This window comes from Labrus bergylta, chromosome 10 (assembly GCF_963930695.1).
Source record: "Labrus bergylta chromosome 10, fLabBer1.1, whole genome shotgun sequence".
NCBI lineage: Eukaryota > Metazoa > Chordata > Actinopteri > Labriformes > Labridae > Labrus > Labrus bergylta.
In genome coordinates, this window is record NC_089204.1 from 1743112 (window position 1) to 1767148 (window position 24037).

General features: G+C 39.6%; 2 protein-coding genes across 2 annotated transcripts in view; one reads left to right on the top strand and one right to left on the bottom strand.

Annotated features, from left to right (window-relative positions):
* Positions 1 to 14972, top strand: part of ncapd3 (non-SMC condensin II complex, subunit D3) — a 28162-nt gene extending 13190 nt beyond the window's left edge. The window contains exons 18-35 of the mRNA XM_020647817.3: positions 85 to 182; positions 1889 to 1998; positions 3641 to 3748; positions 4551 to 4665; positions 5667 to 5762; positions 5854 to 6092; positions 6955 to 7034; positions 7936 to 8073; positions 8199 to 8332; positions 8587 to 8795; positions 9787 to 9897; positions 10523 to 10690; positions 10863 to 10972; positions 11680 to 11744; positions 12933 to 12980; positions 14298 to 14360; positions 14531 to 14579; positions 14715 to 14972. Coding sequence (XP_020503473.2) covers positions 85 to 182; positions 1889 to 1998; positions 3641 to 3748; positions 4551 to 4665; positions 5667 to 5762; positions 5854 to 6092; positions 6955 to 7034; positions 7936 to 8073; positions 8199 to 8332; positions 8587 to 8795; positions 9787 to 9897; positions 10523 to 10690; positions 10863 to 10972; positions 11680 to 11744; positions 12933 to 12980; positions 14298 to 14360; positions 14531 to 14579; positions 14715 to 14784 — 2011 coding nt within the window. The 3' untranslated portion in view covers positions 14785 to 14972. The remainder of the gene's footprint in view (positions 1 to 84; positions 183 to 1888; positions 1999 to 3640; positions 3749 to 4550; positions 4666 to 5666; positions 5763 to 5853; positions 6093 to 6954; positions 7035 to 7935; positions 8074 to 8198; positions 8333 to 8586; positions 8796 to 9786; positions 9898 to 10522; positions 10691 to 10862; positions 10973 to 11679; positions 11745 to 12932; positions 12981 to 14297; positions 14361 to 14530; positions 14580 to 14714) is intronic.
* Positions 14973 to 17928: 2956 nt separating this feature from the next.
* On the bottom strand, positions 17929 to 23272 carry calhm3 (calcium homeostasis modulator 3). The gene is made up of 4 exons (XM_065959713.1): positions 22398 to 23272; positions 21349 to 21476; positions 21120 to 21247; positions 17929 to 20087 (listed from the first exon to the last, which is right to left on the bottom strand). Exons 1-4 carry the CDS (start codon positions 22682 to 22684, stop codon positions 19638 to 19640), a joined length of 993 nt encoding a protein of 330 aa, XP_065815785.1. The 5' UTR covers positions 22685 to 23272; the 3' UTR covers positions 17929 to 19637.
* Positions 23273 to 24037: the final 765 nt, after the last annotated feature.

Below are 24037 nucleotides of genomic sequence, written 5' to 3' on the forward strand. Positions count from 1 at the left end.
ATTGAGATTATATTTTATTTTCAGATAAATAAGTGTTACCTAGATGATTTTTCACTTTTTTTATTTTTTATTTTTTGCTCTCAGATCAAAGGGCGTACCAGTGACAACCTGCTGTCACATCCTGTGTGTAATGGGAGACATCGCCGCTCATTTGAATGAAGACACCAAAGACAGGATAGTTAGTAAGTGATTGTGGAAGGATTAAAAGGGGGGCAAACTTGTCACCTTTTGGCGAAATTTGCCGTTTTGGATCCCAAATAGGTCATTTGTGTGATTCATTTATATCTGCAATAAAAATATTTGGAGGTCTATGACGTGAGCTGTCACGCTTCTTGCGGCTGGCGAGCACGGTCCCTGCAAACGTTAAGTTGTTTCTGATTGCGGTCAGAGCGGTCTGATTGCTCAACACGGCACGAAGAAAGTACTTCCGGGCCCTGTAGCCAATTATTGCAACGCGGTCGGCACTGTTACAAAATCTTGGAGGTGCGCGGCTGGGCGCTCAGATCCTCCGTGGACCATTCTCGCACCGACCGCGATTGCGCAATATCGCCGCGCAAGAAGCATGAAACCTGATTCAATGAGTCGCAATGTGCCACATGGCTAATTTAAATAACGTTATTTTTCCGTGAAAACACTGTGGAAAGATTTGAAGTCTGGCTAGCAAGCCAGCCTTTCTGTTCAACATGCTGTCTGATCAAATTTACTGTTTGGTAGACATAGGTAAAGATGTTGAGAGAAATGTGCTTGAAGGTAACTTCATTCAGCTTTCTGGTTCTTTATTATCTCAGGCAACATTAAAGTGACAGCTGGTCAACACAGCAAAACATCAGGTTAATATATTGATAATGTTACATATATTATAGAAAAGATGGGAAAGTATTGTCATACTTGATGACTGCATTATGATGCTTTCTCAGACTCTGCTCTGAGAGCTACTTGCATAATGACTGCCCTTCACATCAGCCCTTAGTAGAACATGGTAAGCTCTGTTCTGCAAATTCATCCCATTTATAAAAAGGGACTGAAGGTTAGGAGCATGTGTTTTTCATGTTTCACTGAAGCTTTATCAAAAAGTTAGAACAGAACATAGATATAGACAAGCAGTTGTGTTTTTCTTATTGTTTGCGCTGCTTCTTTTGTCTGAATGCTAAAATTGTCTGTAAATTCACATTTTAAAGCTGATATTTAAAAAAAAAAAAAAAAAGCCTTGAACTGTCAATCTTTCTCTCTCCCTCTCTGTCTTTATCGGATTGGCAGGGAAGCATGGCTGCTGCTTGGCTGGGAAGCTTTGCTGTTTAGGCTTCTGGGGGTGCATTGGGCAGCTTTTCTATTTCATGAAAATTTAATGTGTATTTGTGTATTCCTGGCATGTGTGATTGAAGCATGTCCAAACCAATAACAGCGTAAAGTAAAACAGGATCAATAAGCTGATTAAAAAAGCTGGCCCTGTGATTGGCATTACCCCAGACTCACTTGAGATCACTGTTCATAAGAGAATGAGGACCAAACTTAAAACTGTTTTGATCTTTGAAGGCGATCCTCTAAACTGTGTTTTTAACGGACTCCGAAGCTCCTTCAGTGAGCAAATAGTGATGCCACAATGTTCCACTGAACGGCTGAGGAGCTCCTTTGTTCCTGCAGCAGTCCGATATTTTAATGAACATTTTTACTTGTGTTTCTGACTCATGGCTGTACATGATTATTCAAATGGTTTCAGTGGTGTTTGTTATTTATTTATCTGTTTACTGTGTACTGTCAATATTGTTCGTTGTGTGTATGAACTGACCAGGTGACAAATGAGTTACCCCGCTGAGGATCAATAAAGTTTTCTAATCTAATCGAAGTATGTCTTCTTCCTCTGTTCCTCTCTCCCTTTCCTTCTCTCCAGGTGATCTGATGTCTTGGTTAAAGACCTTCACTTTGTCTCTGGAGGTGATCAGTGCTGCTGTTGAGACTCTTCATCAACTTGGCCACAGTGAGGATGTCAAACAGACCCAGGTTGGAGGCCCCGGTTTCTCACTATACAACCTACTGATATGCAGTGTCTTTCTTCCACATACTTTTGTGATTAGACATACGGTACTAGTGTGCTGATAATAAATCAGTGGTAAATCTCTCTTAAAGGCTTTATATGCGATTTTTCACACTTAAATGTAATAGAAAAGATGAGTTAAAGTGAACTCTAGCCATGCTGTGTCGGTTGATGTTTCACCCGGACATTTGATGGAAGTTTCCCCCCTGTCCTTATTAACTTTAAAGGCTTTCTATGTGATTTTTCACACTTAAATATAATAGAAATCAAATATATCCTCTGAAAATAACTCTGTGAGTCATGACTGTCTACAATGGGTGTAACACCCGAGTCCCACTGTCTGTGATGTTTTCAGAGTTTTCAGAGTCCTATCTTCAGTTTGTTTACATCGCCAGGACAGCCGGCTGACTCCTCCCCTTGAGTATAAAAGTTGTTTAATTGAGGGACTAGAGAAAAGAAGAATAACATACTGTACTCACTGTTTAACTGTGTTTCTAGATCACGCTCATTTCAGGTAAATTTAAATGCAGTGTGAAGATACGAGCATAATAAAGATCGCTAGCATTAGCATGCTAACACAACAATGCACCGCGAGTTGTTTTGGTTTCATGCTGGTGCTCAAGGGCGACATCTGCTGGATCAAAAAATCGCATATAAAGCCTTTAAAGTAAAAAAAAGTGGTAGAACTGAAACAGATAACTAAATAACTATATTTCATGTATACTAGTGATATTTGCCTGAGTAGCACATAGTTGAACCCATGTTTTTTTTTTCCCTCGGGATAAATAAAGTATCCATCTATCTACCATCTGATTGATTGGCCAGCCGATAATAACGGCCGAAATTAGCTTATCAAGTGACTATCAGTATCAGCTAATTTTTAGGTGTCAATATTACTAGATTTATTCACAAGTCGAGTATCATTGTATTAAACTAGCAGTTCTCTTTCACCAGCAGAGGGCCCTATATGGATTACAACAATTATTATCGCTCTCCAGAGTGTGAAGTGGTGATGCATGTGTACATCTTGTCTTCATTATACTGTAAATCTTTTCCACAAGTTTTTTTTTAGCTGCATTTGAGGGATCAATGCACTAAGTGTTTGTATCTATAGCTATCTATCTCTACAGATCAAAGGTGGATATAAGAAATATATCGGTTGATATGTCGATATCAGATTCTTTTTCTCTTCCTAAAATTGATGTCAGTATGGCCAACAAATTCCATATTGGTCAGGCCCTTGTACATAGAGTGCTAGTCTTAAATGTTAACTAGAAAGCAGATGTGTATACAAAATCAAGTAAAGTGAGATGTGGGGGTGTTTCTAATGACAGTTTGGGCCTTTTTTTAGAAAAAAAGCTGAACACGGCAGTCTTAAACATTCATGGTCTGTGACTTGACTAGAGGTCATTATGATGACTACATTTTTAAGTTATTGCTCAGTGGTGGTGACATTATCAAGTTCAAAGCTCCCTAAAAAAGGAATCCTGTTAGTTTTAGGGAGCAGTCAGAAACTGTAAAATATGTTCTCCCATTGTGATCACACACCATCATCAAAATCTGTCATTTCTTTCTTATTGAATTGAACTTCTTTTGTTGTTTTTTCAGGCTTTTCTGAACCAGCACTGTGGTGAGCTGGTGTCTGTGTGTGAAGCTTATCTAGCTGCCATCATCCTGAGTGAAAAGGGAAACGAGAACTTGAATGAAGAGCTTATGGTGAGAGCTGACCTTCAGCCGGAACATGTTCACAGTTTGTTGTTCGATAAACTTCTGCCTGAAAAAGTCTTCACCAGTTATGTGTCACTAATTTGACATCAACAACATCATGCAGAGACATGCCGTGTACAGCAGGTGATACCTAATTTACAACCATCTGTTGCTCAGAAACATTATTTACCCTCTTCTTTAAGTCATAACACAACAAAACACCATCACAACAAACGTCCGATACAGACAGCTGTAGATTAAATCATTCTTTTTTGGTTGTCTTGTCACTGACAGAGAATCAGCTTTGCCAATTTGCTTTGATGTACAGTAAAAGTAATTTTAGAGATGTGAAATATGTCCATTTAAAATTGAAAAGAACAATGTTTCAAATAAAGAAAAGAAACAAAATCTAAATATTGACCACAGAATGGGAAATATTAACAAGATTCAGATTCTTTATTGTCCCACAAAGGGAAATTAGTTTTGCAGCAGGAGCACAAAGAAGAGAACATATACAGGGACAACAGTAACAGTGAACAGTAAACAGTTTTTAGGTTGTTTTGGCGAAACTCATTTTTTTGTCCAGAAACAGGCTATTTGAGGCATCTATTTAAATGGCTGTATTTGTCACATTACCCTTTAGTTGACCGAGACATGAACCCATAGGTCTACACTGTCCCAGTGCTTGAAAGCTGCTCTTGTAGTGTACTGTGATTGTGTATGAATTGAACAGTTGGCAAATGAGTTTCCCCGCTGGGGATTATTAAAGTTTTCTAATCTAATCTTGATCTAAAGATGACCTCTGTTCCAGATAAAACACCTCCACACTCTGGGTGTGGCATCACTCCACTGTCCTTTAAAGGTTGGCAAGAGGACGGTGCTGCTTGTGGAATCAGTCCTGACAACACAATCTGACAGAGTGGCAGGTAGGAGGGATGAACAACGACCAGACAGAGCTACTGTGTCCTGCCTGTACAAAACATCTAAGAATGTCTTTCGCCTGACATACAGACTGAATGCTCACAGAGACTGAGTATGACAGAGTTATGTTGGCTTCTAGTTTTTGTTTATTTGTATAATTTTATATCTGAACAACAAATGATGAAGCCATTTAAAAGACTCTTTTAAGTACACACTGTTTCTAATTAACCCTCAGACCTAGTTTAGCGTATGTACCACAATTTCTAGCAGCTTCTTGCTCTTGACTTTTACTCAGATACCAGTGTATCAAGAAAAAAGCTCAGTTGAGCTCTTATAAAAACTTGATCTTTAACATTTCAAAGTCTCTTAAATGTTTCTGTATAGTGTTAACTCATCTTCACTGGCACAAAAACGACTTGAATAATATTTAAGTCAAAACATATGAATCCTACAACTACAGACTAAATTATTCAAGATTTTACCTTTGTGAATGTATATTCTGTATTTGATGGTATATTGTCCAAACGTTGTTTGATTATAGAGAGGATAAATATCTGTTGATGTCTGGTAGTGTATGAAGAAATATTGGAGTTTGTTAAAAAATAAGTTATAAATACATGAGAAAATTCTAGTTATGAAACATTTTAGGGCTTTATTAATTTATATTAAGATTCTGATTATTAAACATGATTTTACAACATCTGCATCCCATGCTTTTATAAAACTTAAACACTCAACACTTTAACAATCTGAACACTTTGAAAAAGAAGCAAGAAATGAAAAAAAGTTACCAAAATATAACACTTATAACACATATCACAACACGGCATGTGGCACAGTAATCGTTTAATCTCCATGATCTTGTTGTCATGATCGTGGGAAGCCAAAGTCATAACTGAAATCGAAACAATTAATTGTCCAGCACGAGGACATTATTACAGTAGAGATACATTTTTGATATATACCGTATTTGTAGCTATTTATGTTTTTTGTTTCTTCCTGACAGAGTTACAGGGAGAGTTACCGGCCTCACAGCCTCTGTCTCAGTTCAGAGCAAACTCTCTGCCCACCAGAGTTAGAGCGCACGGAGTCATCACCTTAGGTAAACTTTCTGTCTGCCTTTATGAGTCCTTTTCTAATAATGTTTGTCATCTTCCAGACCCTCCATTCATTTCTGCATCTGTCTGCATCAGGTAAACTCTGTCTGCAGCATGAGGAACTAGTCCAGAAGTACCTGCCGGTGTTTGCCAGAGAGCTGGAGGTTGGCACAGAGGTTGCCGTGCGCAACAATGTGGTGGTGATCATGTGTGATTTGTGTGTTCGATACACCAACATCGTGGATCACTACATCCCAAACATCTCCGCCTGTCTGCAAGATAATGAAGCTGTAATCAGGGAACAGACCCTCATCATGCTGACCAACCTGCTTCAGGTGAGAGTTCTTCTAACTACATTCTTCTCTAGGCTTCTTTCTTTGTTTTTTATATATGTACTCTATCCTCTGTAGATAGGGCATGTGATATAACCTATATTCAAGCTATCCAGTGCCCTCTTTAGGTAACAGTTTGAAAATGTTGGTAAATATCTATTTTGGGTGAACTTAAATCGAATAAATTAGGTAATTCAACATATTTAATTGGTAAAGGTCACACATGATCCTCCTTTTCAATCAGTTTAAATAAGTCTCAGAGCTCCCTAAAACGTGTGTGAAGTTTCTTGTTCTAAATCCACTCTGATCCTGTATTTGATCATGTCTATACACCCCTCTATTTTAGCCCCGCTCAGAACAGGCTGTTTCTGTGTCTGTACCTTTAAATATGTAAATGAGCTGTGTCTGACCACGCCCCCTCTCTGGAAGGGGATGTGGTGCAAGCTTTCTCGCTCCATGTCCTATTGTTTACGGTGAGAAGGCAGACTCAGGGCAGAACAAACACCTAGCTGTGGGAGTGTCACCCACCTGGGGGAGGGGCTACTGCGGAGCGTCACTGAAGAATTTGTTGGAATCATAAATTCATGAACTCTGGTGTTCCTTGAACTCATCAGCAGGTGCTTCAGTGAATTAGAGATACTAAAAGTCATCGGCTTCAGTACATTTAGGTAAAAATCGCTGTGTGTGTTTCCATGTTCGCTTTAATAAAGATATAAACTGCTATGCATCACTTTTTGTGTGACTTTTAACACTTTTTCAAATAGTTATTATCTTCACTCAGGCTTTTTATTAGCAGTTTAGAACTCCACATGATTTCAGGTGGATGGACTTCTACCTTTTACTAATAGCTTTTTTTATATTCAAGGAGGAGTTTGTGAAATGGAAGGGGTCTCTCTTCTTTCGCTTCATGGTGGCCTTGGTCGACCCAATCCCTGCCATTGCCAGGTAAAAGACAGTGTGCATTTCTAGGAAGACCAGACCAAGTAAATAATTATAGAATCAAAAACATATCTGAATATATGATCTGTTTCTCATTTTTTTTATTTAACCAGGGCTGCATGATGCAGGATTTTTAAAAGTAGGCAGTAAAGGGTGCTAATATTACATTTAAATAACCGTGCGTGACATGATGAAAGGAAATGCACATTTGAGTTGTCATTTGGGTTTATGTGTCATATACAAAGACATGGTGACATACATTCAAATCTTTGTACTGCCATTATCATTTTCAAGGCAAATGTCATATATCATAGTATACCTACAAGAAAACGTGTATACTATAATACGATGACACAGTTTCACATCGTACATAAACAAACTGAAATCTAATATTGCTTTAAAGGATTTCTATGTGAGTTTTCACACTTAAATATAATAGAAATCAAATATATCCTCTGAAAATAACTCTGTGAGTCATGACTGTCTACAATGGGTGTAACACCCGAGTCCCACTGTCTGTGATGTTTTCAGAGTTTTCAGAGTCCTATCTTCAGTTTGTTTACATCGACGGGACGGCCGGCTGACTCCTCCCCTCATGTATAAAAGTTGTTTAATTGAGGGACTAGAGAAAAGAACTCTACTGTACTCACTGTTTAACTGTGTTTCTAGATCACGCTCATTTCAGGTAAATTTACATGTAGTGTGAAGATACGAGCATAATAAAGATCGCTAGCATTAGCATGCTAACACAACAATGCAGCACAAGTTGTTTTGGTTTCATGCTGGTGCTCAAGGGCGACATCTGCTGGATCAAAAAATCACATATAAAGTCTTTAACCAGTAAAATTTTTAAAAAAATCACAATTATTATATCAAGTTTTGTACCTCCTGTTTCTCTTTTTCACAGTTTGTGTGAATACTGCCTGCTCCACCTGCTGCTAAAGAAGAACCCAGAAATGTTCAGCATGCATTTCATCGAGTGCATCTTCCACTTCAACTCCTATGACCAACACAAGACCTACAACAAGTTCACTCAAAGTGAGAGGTAGGACGCAGGGGAAAACTATTTCTGACGTCTAGTTCATGTTTTGCTTAACATTTTATTTTTATTTTTTTTAACAAAAATGACTTTTTTCAATAAATATGAGTTATTTCTTTAACTTTTTTCAGAGAAAGGGTTAAGTTTTCACTGAAAGGAGCACAGCACCGTGAGAAGCGTTTTAGGATCTACCGCTTCCTGTTGGAGCACTTCACAGACGCCCAGCGCTTCAACATTGTCAACAAAATCAACCAGTCTGTCCTGGGTAAGCATGCGTGTGGATTTAGAATCAGAGCTTTGCGAGAAATCTATCATACTGCATATAGAACAATAATTTAATTTTCCATCTCTGTCTGACATGAATAATAAAATCAGCCAGGGGTCTCTATAATTATAAAGTTTTTTATGAACAGGAAACATCTTCAGGCATCTTGACTCATTGTCTTTGTGGATTCTGAACTATTAGCCATCACTTTTCTTTGCCTAGGAATAAACTTCTTAAACCTTTCCCTTTTCCAGCATGCTTTGCAGACGAGGAGCTGCCACTGGATGCAGACAGTGTTGAAATTCTTTCAGAGACCTTTAAAATTCTGAGTCTGAAGGAGATGAAGCTGCAGGCTGTATCTGTTCCAGCAGGAGGCCCAGCAGAGGAGGAACCAGAGGAGGAGAACATGGCTAACATGGCCAAAGCTGTCCTGCAGGCTGCACAGAAGAAGGTGGTATCACAGGTGAGCTACATGAAAATAACTACAGGTAGGTGAAATATGGTACAACTGTTTTTAAACAGCAGTCAGTGAGGTCAGTGTTTTGGGCTTGATCAACGTCACTCTGCTGCTGAAGTAAGGTAGGCTGGAAATAGCGGCTGCAGGGCAATATTTCAAATCTGAGGATGCATATTTATGTTTCAAATCAGATGTTAGGCAGAGGAATGGCTTCCACCATAAAGTGTGCAAATAATGGAGAGACTTACAAACTGCAGAAAAAGAATGCAAATATAATAAATTACTCAAAACAGCACCATTACGAGAAGCTGTTTACACCACAGCAGACTAAGCCAAGTTGAAAATATGTTTTTGCAGCTTCTTCTATCCCCAGTTTCTTTCCTTCACAGCTGCTTTATCATAGCCGATTTATTTGGCTGTTTCTCTGGTGGCTGCTAGCAAGCAACAAAAAGCTAATTCAATAACTGTGGCTGAATATGTTGCAGTAATATTGCATAATACAGATTATTTTTTACTCACCACAGCTAACACAAAACATCTCCTTCACAATCATTGTACATGAACCTGAGCTCATCTGGACACTCGTTGACTTCTTTAACAACCCATGGAGAATACCATGTTTTCTTTCATATTTGACTCATTTCCTATAACAAACCAGCCTAACTACTTCACATACATATGAACCAATAGGGCCACTTCCTTTATTGGGAGGCCAGGTCAGTAACCCTGGGATAGGTCTTACAGACACTCAGTCAAAGGATAAGATTCATATTTAGGTTTAAGGTGTTTGTAGTACTGAAACTAGAAAAGTTGGTTGACTCCCATTATGGACAGACATCTGGTTGTTTACTAGGGTTGCACCCCTAAATGACTGTTGGATGTAACAAAGTATCGTAGTCCTGCAGAAACAATAGGAGTTGACATTTTGTTTCCTACTTTCCTAAAACAGCAGTTCAGTATGATTGGGTAATGATTGGCTTTATGCTTCGGTCCACAGGTCCAGAAGAAGGCCTTCATAGAGAACACAGTTCCTCTCATCATCGGCCTGAAGAGTCTGCTTGAGCAGAAACGCTCTCCTGTCCTCAGAGACCTTATGGCATACCTCCAGGTGAGAACACAGCTTGGAAATGTGCATCTGCATCTCTATGCAGTCATGATTTCTGTAGTTAGTGGTGTGCAGTTGAATGACTTTCATCATTTGAAAAATAAGAAACAAAGATCTTCCATTGATGTATTTATAATAGCGCTGTCAAGCAATAACAATTTTAATCGCTTAATTTAACTACATTTATAATCCCATGTTTGGAATTCCATTATTTCACATTTAAAAATCTAAATACTTAGGCTTTTATTTTTTACTACCTTAAGCTAAGAGTACTTTACTTGCTGTTTGAATTCAACCCTAATATTATTTTGAAATAAAGTAAGAACTTTGTGGTAGATTGAAGGCTAGGACATTAAAAGCTAAATAGAAACAGGTCAAAGGAACGGTAAAAAGTGAAATGTTTGACTTGGCAGGACTGCCTGAATGTCATTAGATTCTATGGATTTAATTTATTAACATCATATAATCATCTATCTCTAGAAGTAGCTAAGGCAGGTGGAGTGCTAAAATGGAGAGAAAGTCCTAGGAAAGAAAGTCATGGCCCAGAATGAACAGCCTTTTTGAGGCTACATCACATTCTTAGTGTGACTCTAACTCATGTTCCAGTTGAACCCCTTGTTTCCATCAGGTGACGATGCAGGATTACCGTAACGAGGTGAAGGAGTTTTTCTCTGGAGATGAGCAGCTGGCGGCCGAGCTGGAGTTTGCTTTGAAGACAGCTGAGAGGGAGAGAGAGGTAGAGCAACAAATAGACATCTGCAGTCTGGAAGGAGATGCCAGAACTCCCACTGCACAGGTACGATCACACCAGAGATACTCTAAATCTTTTGGATTAAAACTCGCTTCTTCTCAAATGTATTCATCAAAAAAAAAAAAAGATTTTAGATTCACTTTTTTATTATGTTATGGACAAAAACAGGCCAGTGCCTGTGACTCATTGAATGTGTGATGGTATCTGCTCTCGTCAGGCTCCAGTCCTCGGCTCTTCCAAGTCCAAGCCCCTCCTCCCATTTACTTTTGCTACTCCACAGCCACGGCGGCCAAATGTCCTGTCTGCTAGACTGGCTCACACTGACAGGTAGGCTTCCCTCACTGCGGCTGATCAGTAAAGGGTGTGGATTTTTCTTTTCTTGGCTGATTTGTTTTTCACAAGTTGGTTTGAGATGTTGCAGCTCCTGATTATGTCCTGCTGTGTTCTCACATCAGCTCACTCGGACTATGTGCAGAAAATTACTAGGGGGCTGCCAGGCCTGTTTGCATTCACACTGAAAACTTGTGGAGTTTTGTGAACAAGACTAGTCTCAGTTTGAAGACCCTTGTGAAGTATAAATGCTCCAACAGCTATGGCCCCAGGAAGCAGTGAAAAAACAGGTATATGTATAAATCTGGTTTAAGTAGCTGGCTTTGAGACCCATCCCCTTTTATTGAGACTCATTGAGGTTTGACCTCTTGACTACAAATACTCCAGATCCTACCAATATTCTGAGTTGATATAATCACTTTAGTATAGAGGCACTGCCATGCAGTTTTCAAAAATTTAATTATTAAAAGGACAGTGCAGTTCATTCAGTGCGATTCATGTGGCTGTTACAGACCAGTAACATGTCAAGAGGGTAAAAAAAAGTAATCTTCTTGCAGGATGCTTCAGGTAGGCATGTCCACAGTCATTCAGTCAATGTGCCTTTCTTTCAGCACAGGCTGCATACACACTTACATGCATGTGGCATCAGTGTGAAAATAAAAGACAATCATTTGTGTATGTTTCTGTGTGTTTCTGTTTCTCAGGCGTGCTCAAAGATCCAGGCAGGAGGAAGGTGTCCAGTCTAAGTCAATCACTCTGGAAAGAACAGGTAGGACAATAAGTAAAATCAGCAAAATGTCTTGTGAACTTGAAGGAGAATACTTTTTACAGTCTGTACGTGCATCAATGGGTACGATCCTTCTCTGGTTTTTTTTGTTTGTTTTTTTCACAACAAGCAAAATATTCATTTAAAAAAACACAGTGAAACTTTCAGAATTCACATTGTTTATGTCTTGTGAAATAAATACATTTGGCCATTGGTGGCACATTCACCAACCGTTCTTAAGAATTAATTAAGAAGTTTTGAAGAAGATTCTGTGATTCATCAATGTTTTCTTTTTTATGAGGGGTTAGTTCTTTGGTAAGAATAGAATTTACGAACACTCAAGAGCCCTCTTACTAACATTTGAGTGCTGACCAGCTCGGGCAAAATGACTGGTTATTGCATTTCTTTTATACCTACAGTTGTCTAACAGCCTGTCCTAACAACACACGACGTGAGCGAGCGTCAGTGACAAAATCAGCCTGATTCTATAGTTTCCACTTGGAGTTTCCTAACTGCCTTCTGACCTCCTGCAGTACTTCCTCCACTTCACAACTGATACTTTTCTCTTCCGTTAGGATTCAAGTGCTCCACCAGCGCAACCTTCAACCCTCCATATAGATTTCTCATCAACCTTATTTTTTTCTATCAGCATTTCTGCGTGTCTGTAGGGCCCTGTACTCATGCCCTTTTATGGGCATTAGAGGGTGGTTACCTAATATGCTAATTGGGAACAACAGGCACACGCTTTCAGCTTACCAACACAAGAACACAGCTGCAAACAATTCAGTCATTTAAGAAGAGATTTAATGAAACAGAATTTAATGATGAGTTAATTGACATGTTTTGCTGATAAATTAATGTTATTTTTTGTATTTTGTTACTGCATCAGAGCACTGTGAAGTCCAAGGCAAACTTCCCACTGGGACAATAAAGTTCATCTTATCTTTTTTTCTGAAATCCTTCAAAATGCATTTGAGAAATGACTTGGGAAGATTACTGTACCAATAGAGTAATTATTTAGTTACAGGAGCTGTATAAACCTGAGTTCAAGTGTAACTGAATTATCTGATGTATTATTGCTAATTTAATTTATATGTAATCAAATCTGATGGTTTCTATATGCAAGACATTACCATAAAGATATCTATTTCCTGATCAGCTGTTGACTGTCTTTTGTGACTTTGTTCTTAGTGATGCCTAAAGGAGTCGTGAATGACCGAGCCATCAGCACACCAAAGGGTAAGAGACCATTTCTCTGTATTGGCCTTTCCTCTACTTAGCACATCACAAACACCTGATCAGGTATATTTCAGATCGATCTGGAGACTTGACACGTCCTATCAGTTGTCAAATAAAAAAGCATACAAGCATCCGTCAGTATTAACTAACCACTTATACTCATTCACACACCGCTGAAGCTGCAGGGGGAGCAATTTGGGGTACATTTTCTTTTTGGGGTAAAGGACACATCGAGGTTGGTGGAGGTAGCTGGAGATACATCAACATGTGACTGCAGGAGCCGGGGATCAAACCCCAAACCTTCTGGACGAGAGACAATCGACTTTTTCCTACATCCTCAAGCTTAAATAGACTGAAGAGCCCATACTTTAACGCCCCTTGACCTCCTGAGGCAGGGTTTACATCTCTGGCAACTTTTTTCCTCTGATAAATGTGCTTCCTGGTGTGATATAAACTGCATGATGTAATGCTCATAATCATCTAGAACAGAAAGTGTGTATTAGTGGTGTGGTTGCTTATTATTGGAGATGTATTAAAGGTTACATATCATAGACGTTTCCACCTTTTAACACAGTCTCCTGTGGTCTAAATGAAACGTCTGTGTCATGCTTTGGTCAAACTATAATGTGCATCAAGCACCAGAGGAGGTTTCTGACTTTGTTTAAACCAGCTCTAAATAGCATTTCTCAGACAATTTCGATTTGATTTGTGTCTCTTTAAATGCAAAGAGCTCCCTTTTGACCTTGCCCCCTCTCTTCTGCAAAGTGTGCCTCAACGATAACAGCTGCGCAACTTGTCGGTGTGCCTCTAGGGGGCACAAAAGTGTTTCTGTCTGCCGATGTAGAGACAGAGGAAGAGCAAAACATGCTAACATTGCTAACCCTACTACATGAATGAAACAAAACAACAATAACCTTGTTACAGACCAAAGGCTAATGTTGCTAACCAGACCGCATATATGAAACAAATTTGTATGGAGGCCAGCTGCTCACGTTGTAAGCTTTAACTTACCATACAGAGTAACACAAAACATAATGCTATTTAAAATACTTACATTTCCCTTTGATTAGATTTGCCACACACAGTCAGTACATAGGCAGCTTCAATCAAAGTGGTTTTGTTTATTATACATTTGGTAAATGCATTAGGGGGGCCTAAATTTATGTTTGTGTTTACAAACAGCACTTGACAAATACCTTTCATTCTGTTTTTATGTCATAAATGGTGTGCAAATTTAGTCAATTTAGTAATCTTAGATAAAATGTACGTCTTCCCCTCACACCATGAACTCAATCCGTCCTCCTCCCTGTTATCCAGGTGTCAACATTAACCTAACATTTGATGAAGGACTGAGTGCCATCTTCAGTGACCAAGGAAGAAGTAAGCTATCAAGATTTACTAAATGCCATTCACATGGTGTTCAGGCTGCAGTTTATGATTATGAGAGCCTTGTTTCAATAAGAAACCAGCTTTAAGTCAATCAAAAAGTGCTCAATCTTTGATGTACTCAGCATTAGATTTCCATTCATCAGTCTACTGTGTCCTCACAGCTCCTGTCGGGGAAACCAGTGTTCTACATGTGAGGTCAAATGAGCAGCAGTAAGTCCATGTTCCAGTCACAGTTGTGCTCCTGCAGGCACTTTCACATGTTGTCTGGAGGATGGTGTGTAAAATCTGTTAGAGAGACGGTGTCTGCAGGGACGCTTTGATTTGAATCTCTTTTCTGTGTTTTAGAGCTCCTGGACTGAGGCAGTGGAATGTGCAGTCTCCTCTCCGCCAGAAGAGACAATCATCTAAACATTAGTCGACATACTGTTTCATTTCTTTTGATTCAGGTATTTGTCTTCAAAACAACTTATTCTCTTCCTACTAACTACAGTTTAACTTCCATCCCCCTATTGTATGTTGGTGTGTCTTTGTCTTCATCTCTGATATGTCTGTGTCACTGCTTGTCTTTTGTATTTCTGGGTAATAAATTGACATGTCATATGATGTGAGCTCTATGGGAAATTTCTATTTGAGATGAGTAAATATAACAACTGAAGGGGTGTCGATGGCCTAGTGGTTAGGTCTCACGACCCATGTATGGAGGCTAAAGTCCTCATCGCAGCGATGATATGATGTATATATATATATATATACAGTGGGTATGGAAAGTATTCAGACCCCTTTACATTTTTCACTCTGTTTCATTGCAGCCATTTGCTAAAATCAAAAAAGTTCATTTTATTTCTCATTAATGTACACTCAGCACCCCATCTTGACAGAAAAAAAACAGAAATGTAGAAATTTTTGCAAATTTATTAAAAAAGAAAAACTGAAATATCACATGGTCATAAGTATTCAGACCCTTTGCTGTGACACTCATATTGAACTCACATGCTGTCCATTTCTTCTGATCCTCCTTGAGATGGTTCTGCTCCTTCATTGGAGTCCAGCTGTGTTTAATTAAACTGATTGGACTTGATTAGGAAAGGCACACACCTGTCTATATAAGACCTTACAGCTCACAGTGCATGTCAGAGCAAATGAGAATCATGAGGTCGAAGGAACTGCCCAAGGAGCTCAGAGACAGAATTGTGGCAAGGCACAGATCTGGCCAAGGTTACAAAAGAATTTCTGCAGCACTCAAGGTTCCTAAGAGCACAGCTCCATACACAGCTCCATAATCCTTAAATGGAAGAAGTTTGGGACGACCAGAACTCTTCCTAGACCTGGCCGTCCAGCCAAACTGAGCAATCGTGGGAGAAGAGCCTTGGTGAGAGAGGTAAAGAAGAACCCAAAGAGCACTGTGGCTGAGCTCCAGAGATGCAGTAGGGAGATGGGAGAAAGTTCCACAAAGTCAACTATCACTGCAGCCCTCCACCAGTCGGGGCTTTATGGCAGAGTGGCCCGACGGAAGCCTCTCCTCAGTGCAAGACATATGAAAGCCTTCATAGAGTTTGCCAAAAAACACATGAAGGACTCCCAGACTATGAGAAAGAAGATTCTCTGGTCTGATGAGACCAAGATTGAACTTTTTGGCTTTAATTCTAAGCGGTATGTGTGGAAAAAACCAGGCACTGCTCATCACCTGCCCAATACAATCCCAACAGTGAAACATGGTGGTGGCAGCATCATGCTATGGGGGTGTTTTTCAGCTGCAGGGACAGGACGACTGGTTGCAATTGAAGGAAAAATGAATGCGGCCAAGTACAGAGATATCCTGGAAGAAAGCTTCTTCCAGAGTGCTCAGGACCTCAGACTGGGCCGAAGGTTCACCTTCCAACAAGACAATGACCCTAAGCACACAGCTAAAATAACAAAGGAGTGGCTTCGGAACAACTCTGTGACCATTCTTGACTGGCCCAGCCAGAGCCCTGACCTAAACCCAATTGAGCATCTCTGGAGAGACCTGAAAATGGCTCTCCATCAACGTTCATCATCCAACCTGACAGAACTGGAGAGGATCTGCAAGGAAGAATGGCAGAGGATCCCCAAATCCAGGTGTGAAAAACTTGTTGCATCATTCCCAAGAAGACTCATGGCTGTACTAGCTCAAAAGGGTGCTTCTACTCAATACTGAGCAAAGGGTCTGAATACTTATGACCATGTGATATTTCAGTTTTTCTTTTTTAATAAATTTGCAAAAATTTCTACATTTCTGTTTTTTTTCTGTCCAGATGGGGTGCTGAGTGTACATTAATGAGAAATAAAATGAACTTTTTTGATTTTAGCAAATGGTTGCAATTGAAACAAAGAGTGAAAAATGTAAAGGGGTCTGAATACTTTCCGTACCCACTGTATATGTATGTCACTGCTGAGGTATGAAACTTTCGCAGCAGGATTGAATCTTAATATTGCATTTAACATAAACTTCAGATCAAATAAAATGTGATTGCTTTGCGTACAGTATATTAACATAGAAATCCCATAGCTAGAAAGAGAGTATACATCACATTATACAAACATCAATAAGAAAACATGTGCCTTTAAAAAAACATGACAGAATATAAGATGGAAATGTTGGATGCTCTTGTGTAACAATCAGGAGTACGTGTTCCTCTGTTGCAAGGACAGTTCAGAAAAGTAATATTATAATGGAAACCGCTGAAATCCAGTTCAATAAGTGATGAAGTTGAAGGCTTGGGGAAAAAAAAGCAGTCTAGACACCATTGGGTGATGCGATGGTGGCGACTTCCACTTGTCTGATTAAATGGAACCAATACAAGAGTTCATATACAGATGGGGATATGGGATACATAGGGATGCACTTACTCCAAACAACTAGGCTTTAAAGTTGAATTAGGATACATTTAAATGTTATCTTACACTGATGTGTAAAGTAGTATCTTTGTGTTAATCTGTAAATTCATTTGGTTCCAAAAGTACAGTGGCTTTGAAGTGCAAACCAAAATTACAGTGTGAAACACTTTAAGCTTGAGAAAAAAAACACAAAAAAAAAAACTACCAAGGACAAAACAGATGTGCATAATGCAAAAAACTTTTATGAGTGCTGACACAAATTTTCAAGTGGCAGACATTAACCAGTCATACAGCCAATTTACAAAAGCAGAATCTTGCCAGGTCCGGAAGTACAAATACCGGAAGTGATTGAGTGAGCGGTTAATGAGTTTGTTTTGATGGAAAGACTGTGTGATATCTGTCTCTGGTGGCTTGAACAAAACAGACACCATAAACTCTGTATAACACATTTCACTCAGTCTTTTTAAAACATTCATTTGTTTTTGCTTTTGTTAATTTGTTTTAGAAAATGTTTTTCAAAATGTAAATTTGTCTCAAGTTTTGTAAAAGTGTGTCACACTTTGTAATTTAGTTCTGCACTTCCCGACCACCATACAAATGTACATTTTGCATGTTTCCATCAGTCAGTGTGGTTAGAGCTCCATGTCAACAACCTGTATGCAAAACTACCAGCCCAAACCCTCACAGTCAAATGACCCTCTGCTCCAAAGAAAAACTTTATTCCAATAGTCCAGACATCACAATTAAAAAATCAAATGTATTAGATACAAAAGTATATGAGCACAATATGTATGTATTGAAACAAAAACATATCCATGAATATGTGACTGAACAATAGACTACATACTTTGTTAGAGTATGTAGTGTTCTAAGCATCAATTATTGCTGTTGTAGTCACGGCCAGAACTTACTGTACCTGTGTTCCCTCTCCTGTTAGGTTACCTCTAACTTATTTCCAGTCCTATATGATGTAGCTGGGGGGCACTCTAAGTTAAAAGTCATACAGATCGAATCTTTAAAGTCCTTATAGATTTGAATTTATTGTGAGTATTAGATTGAGATGTTTTTATCAAGTTTTTAAAACATGGCATTCAGTTACAACCAGCCAGTTTCCTATCTTCACACTTAAAGAGAGGGGCATCAAGCTACAAGGAACCCCTCAGAATCCATGTGTTTTGGTTTATTACACACCTCTCAATTTAAGTCTGATAAACTCATTCATGTTCTGACGATTAGCCTTTGCAGCCCACGAAGGCTGGGTCCTTTGAAGAATGTTTCCCCTTGAATTGAGGCGGTTCAGATGGTTTCTGAAGAGACGTTTCGATTCTTACCCATGGCAGGTCGCCATATTGGAAATACTATCTTCTAAATTTGGCTGTGTCCAAACACCATACTAACATACTGCCTACTACACACTCAGTTTATACTGCATACTAATCCTCTAGTATGCTATTGGCATCATACTTAACCAAGGGTCACATGGCGTATTTCCGATTCGAGCTACGATGGATAATCTAGCATCAAGCTATCGTTACGGTCAGTCCGTAAAATAATTCAGCAATTTGCATCCATTTATTACTAAAAACAGCTTGGTATCAACATGTAAAACATATTGCAACACGATTACTCTGCTATTGGAAAGTCTGAGAGCCGCAATGCATTGTGGGGTGGTTTAGTATGACCACTGTGCTCCCATTTCATACTTAAAACTTCTGGCCCGTCGAGTAGACATTCATCGCATACACAAAACTGCATGCTTTGATTTTGGATCGTACCACATACTCCATGTGACGTAGTTTCAGACACAGCCTTTGATCAAACTAACAGACAAGCAGGTGGAGTTGAGGCGGGCCTTGAGCCTCCTGGCTAAGACATGGCCATCCTAAAGTGGACACTTAAAGGAACTGCAGCATTTTCCATCACCTTAGTTTGCCACTTGTGCTGTACATAACCTCATCTGGGACCGGTACATCTCCCCAATATCAACTTTGAGTTGCATAAAAGTTGATTGAACACTACTTGAGTAAAGTAGAAACAGACCGAATGAACACTGGAAAAAGCTAACCCTAAACACCTCTTGCAGCATCAAACAGGAAGAGTTCAAAAGTCTGTGAACAGCTACATGAAGGACACCCAAAGAACAGTGACGGGGGTTACCGCCTCTTCCCAAACAGATGTTGTACCAAAAGCTCATGATAGGGTCCTGTGATAAAACCTTTGGCATCTCCATTTGCTTGACGAACACCCTGAGATGCAGCTGAAAGCTTTAACTGATTGGGAAGTGAAAATTGGTTTTATGACCTTACTGCTACCTCTGAGGAAAAGGAAATCTAACATGCTGTAGTAGATTAATTTTTGTGAAATGATCTCCATGTCATGATTCATCCAGCAGATAAACACCACTGATTGTGTTCAGACATCAGAAAATAAAGGCTTCCCATCACGGTCCTCCCAAGTGACACACGTCCGGGGTCTGTGTGCTATCCTAGTGACGTCCAGTTCAGGTTTACTGTAGTACCACTTGTTGAGCAGCCGGTCCATCTGCTCCTGCTTCGAAATCCCATGAAGTCTCTCCTCCTCTTCATCCTCCCACTCGTCTTTGGTGTTTGTAATTAAGGCTGGGTAGGGAAGGCGAATCACAGCGTCCTCCCTCATGTCCTCAAAGAATTGCACTACACATTTACGGGCAAAGTCTCGAGCGTGCAGGACGCAGGTTTCGTCAAAGAGCTTCTGCTCCACGTCCAGGTAGTTGCTCCAGTAGCGTGTTTGCAGAAAGGTCCCGTGGTCATCAATGCAGGGCTTGACGAGGCGACCAACTGCTCCTAGTACAATGAGGAAGAGGAGGGTGGACCAGCCTATTGCCTTTACAGGAAGAGGAAAGTCAGAATTAGTCATTCTGTGTAACCTCAGCGAGGAGCCAAAATGGAGTTGTCAGCCAGTGACACCAATTGTTCCCAACGCTCCCACATGAAAAGATAAGTTAACGTGAACTCTAGCCATGCTGTGTCAGTTGACTCAAATGTTTCACCCAGACATTTGATGGAAGTTGCCCCCCTCTCCTTATTAACTTTAAAGGCTTTCTATATGATTTTTCACACTTAAATATGATAGAAATCAAATATATCCTCTGAAAATAACTCTGTGAGTCATGACTGTCTACAATGGGTGTAACACCTGAGTCTCACTGTCTGTGATGTTTTCAGAGTCCTATCTTCACTTTGTTTACATCGTTAGGACGGCCGGCTGACTCCTCCCCTCGAGTATAAAAGTTGTTTAATTGAGGGACTAGAGAAAAGAAGAATAACATACTGTACTCACTGCTTAACTGTGTTTCTAGATCACGCTCATTTCAGGTAAATTTACATGCAGTGTGAAGATACCAGCATAATAAAGATCGCTAGCATTAGCATGCTAACACAACAATGCAGCACGAGTTGTTTTGGTTTCATGCTGGTGCTCAAGGGCGACATCTGCTGGATCAAGAAATCGCATATAAAGCCTTTAAGGAAATCAGCTTCCAAAGGGATTCCAATGTAAGTGAAGGGGTTCAAAATCCCCCTCCTGATTGTATGTGAAATATTTGGAAACTATTTCATGCCTCACAAATGTCAAGGAGAAACGTGTCAACAGTGACAACCACACGGCTTGCTTTGGTAACACTTCAACCATCATCAATAAAGGTTAAACTGATAGTTAATGAACTTTAGTTAATCGTTATTTTACTGTTAACAAATAAAGTGATAGTTAATAATGTTTGCTAATTATTTGTAAAGCACAAGTATTATGTTTACTGTTTATCATTGCACACATTATAACATTTTACACAGGATATAAAGTGTTTGTTAGTGCATGCCTGTTTGTGTGGTAATGCAAGGTAATGATGTTGCAGCTTACTTGTGAATAGCAGCGAACATAACGTGAGACTGCTTTTGGAAAAGAGCTGTTCCTGAAGATAACATCCTCCTTGCAGGGGACTTTGGCCATGATTTTGATCACATCCAGACCTGTGTTGTTGGGCAACCCTAAGGAAACAAACCTCATAATACATTGTCTGATTTGACTGTAGTAATGATACTCCTTGAATTTGTATTTCTCTATGCAGCTATAACATGTTTGCAGGTACCTGAAAAAAGTGTAGGGTCGACAGTCAAACTGAAGGCACAGATGAAGATTTTCCCATCTAGTAAAGTGACCAGGATCCACACCATCGGAGCCAGCAGGGCCCTCTGGAGCATGGCTGAGAACAGGTACCTGCAGAGAGACGTAACACCAGTTTTCAGGGAGACTGTTATGAGATAAAAACAGGTCAACTACCAGGTTTGATTCCTGGCGTCTCTAATCATCTTAGTACCTTGGTGCAGATACTAAACCCAATAAACGCTCCTGAACGCTCTTCCTTCTCTGTGACAATGTGTGTGTCACTGTTGCGATGTGGTATGAATCACTCTTTGAGTGTTTGGATGGCTTCTAAAGTGCCATCAAAAAACGATTTATCTCTGTATTTTCTGCAGCTGGACCCTTATTTTTCACATTTAAGTTTCAGTAATTTTAAATGTTGGTATTTCAGGCCACTTGTAGATCAAAGTGAATGTGCCCTGAGAAGGATGAAGTTCAAGCATTTTTGAACATAATAACTGAAATTTGAGTGGCTTGAAGAGTTATATTTGTTTTGTCTGTAAATTAATGTTGGCTGTCTTTGCTGGCCGATGTTCCAAATGCTGAGGCCAGCATCAGTGTGACTGTGGCTCAGTGGTAGAGTCTGTCGTCTCTCAACTGGAAGGTCAAGGGTTTGATCCCCAGCTCCTGAAGCCATATGCCAATGTGTCCTTTGGCAAGACACTTAACCCCACATTATTCCCGCTGCTGCGTTAGCGGTAGGTGAATATGTATGGATTGATTAGTTAATACTGATGGACACATTCAGCCTCTGCCGCCAGTTTGTGAATGGGTAGGTGTGACCTGCGGTGTAAATAGCGCTTTGAGTAGTCCATTGCTGGGAACCATTTTTTGGTCATTTGATGTATAGTTCAGTAAGATACAGAACATGGTTGTGAATGTGTGTGGTTAAGTTCTCATTTAAATGTGCAGTTTTTCCATATCACAAGAACACTAAACTTTATATATGTGTGACTCAGTGTTGGTGAAGTAAAATTGCAAACGTCTTTGACTCACTTAACGGCAGCAGGGTTTTTGGTTCTGTGTCCAACGGGTCTCATCCACTCGTCCATCATGATGCCTGTATGTCTGTTGACCAGGACCCCCAGGAAGAAGAGTATGATGGGCGGGACGATCATCACTCCCAGAGAGTACAGTTTGTTGTACTGAGGCAGGCACGGGCAGTTAAAGTCAAAGCTGGTGTACAGCTTGACACTGACCAGGGCCAGGATGACACAGATAACATTGGAGATGGACTCAGAGTTGGACTGGAAGTACTGCAGGACTAACTTCAGACGCTCCATAGCTTAATATATCCTGCTGCCGTGGTGTTGTTGTGTCACTGTTGACCTGTGGTTTAAACAGAAATAGTTCCTGAAGTTATTTATAGTGTAACAAGATAATTTAGCTCATGAATTAGAAATGATTCAATTTCAATCCTTAGTACATTAGTACTTTACCTTAGTACATTACCTTACCCCTTATCCTCTCTGAAGTAAGAATCTAGAAGCAGTTTAACAGTCCTGTGATGAAGCCTGGTCTTTGGAGGGAAAACTGCACAAACAGAATGAGTCCTGTAGTGATCCAGGGAGAGTCTGAGAATGCATAAACACACCTGAGCAGGTGACAGGGCTGCATGGCCACACCCTGCCCACTGTCAAAGCAGCGTTCACATCAAAGGTTTACAGAGAGAAAAGGCAGTAGGTGGGGCTGTACTGTAGTCAAGACATGAACTAAAACTCAACTTCAAAGCATGGTACAGATGATCCTCCACTACTGCTGTGTCACAGAGAAATGTAATGTCATTTAAAGATGCAGCCTTGATGTGATTTGGTTCAGATCCTATAAGGTCAAGAGTTACAAGCAGTCGGACACCTTAGGTTTGTGGATCAAACGGAAAGTGAGAGCACGTGAAATGTGACAGGTGGTTCTGCAATTGTTTATACTTTCAACTTTATTTTCTGCTCTGAATAAAATTTAATGAACCTTTTGGATTAGTCTGATCCTTTAAGATCAAACTGAATTGAGGTGATGTTACACCACCAAGATGTCTCATATTCATTACATAATACATTATAACTAAATGAAAAACAAAACTTGAAAAATCATATCCTAATTTGTAAAAATAGTTGTTTTATAAGAATAGTAAAGAAATAAAATAATCATATTTATTCATAAAGTGACTTCAGTTTTATTGGCTGGTGGCACAGTGGTTAGTGTGTGCGCCCCATGTATGGAAGCTGTTGTCTTCCAAGTGGGCGGCCCGGGTTCAAATCCAACCTGTGGCTCTTTTCCTGCATGTCATTCCCCACTCTCTCTCTCCCTGATTTCTGAATCTATCCACTGTCCTATCTCTTAAGTAAAGGCACAAAGCCCAAAAATAAATCTTTAAGAATTGGACAATTGTGTTAAAACCATATCATGGTAATTATCATATTGTGATTTAAGATAAGATGAGATAAGGTAAAACTTTATTTACATCACTACAGAGAATTTTAGTGTATCAGCAAAAACACGGAAGGCCAGAAAATAGGGTTAGGGTTGCACAATAAAATAAAATAATTGTGGAACTAAAACACAGCTGGGGTTGTTACAAATGTAGTCTGAACATTCATAGTTATACGAATACAGTGCACATAGTTGATCATGTCATTGCA

Bases quoted from the DNA above. Each gene is read 5' to 3' on its own strand.
- calhm3 (XM_065959713.1), bottom strand. From the start codon at position 22,684: ATGGAGCGTCTGAAGTTAGTCCTGCAGTACTTCCAGTCCAACTCTGAG. The intron at 21,248-21,348 runs GTACCTGCAAAC...TTGTTTCCTTAG, and splicing joins CGACCCTACACTTTTTTCAG to GGTTGCCCAACAACACAGGT. The intron at 20,088-21,119 runs GTAAGCTGCAAC...CTTCCTGTAAAG, and splicing joins ATGTTCGCTGCTATTCACAA to GCAATAGGCTGGTCCACCCT.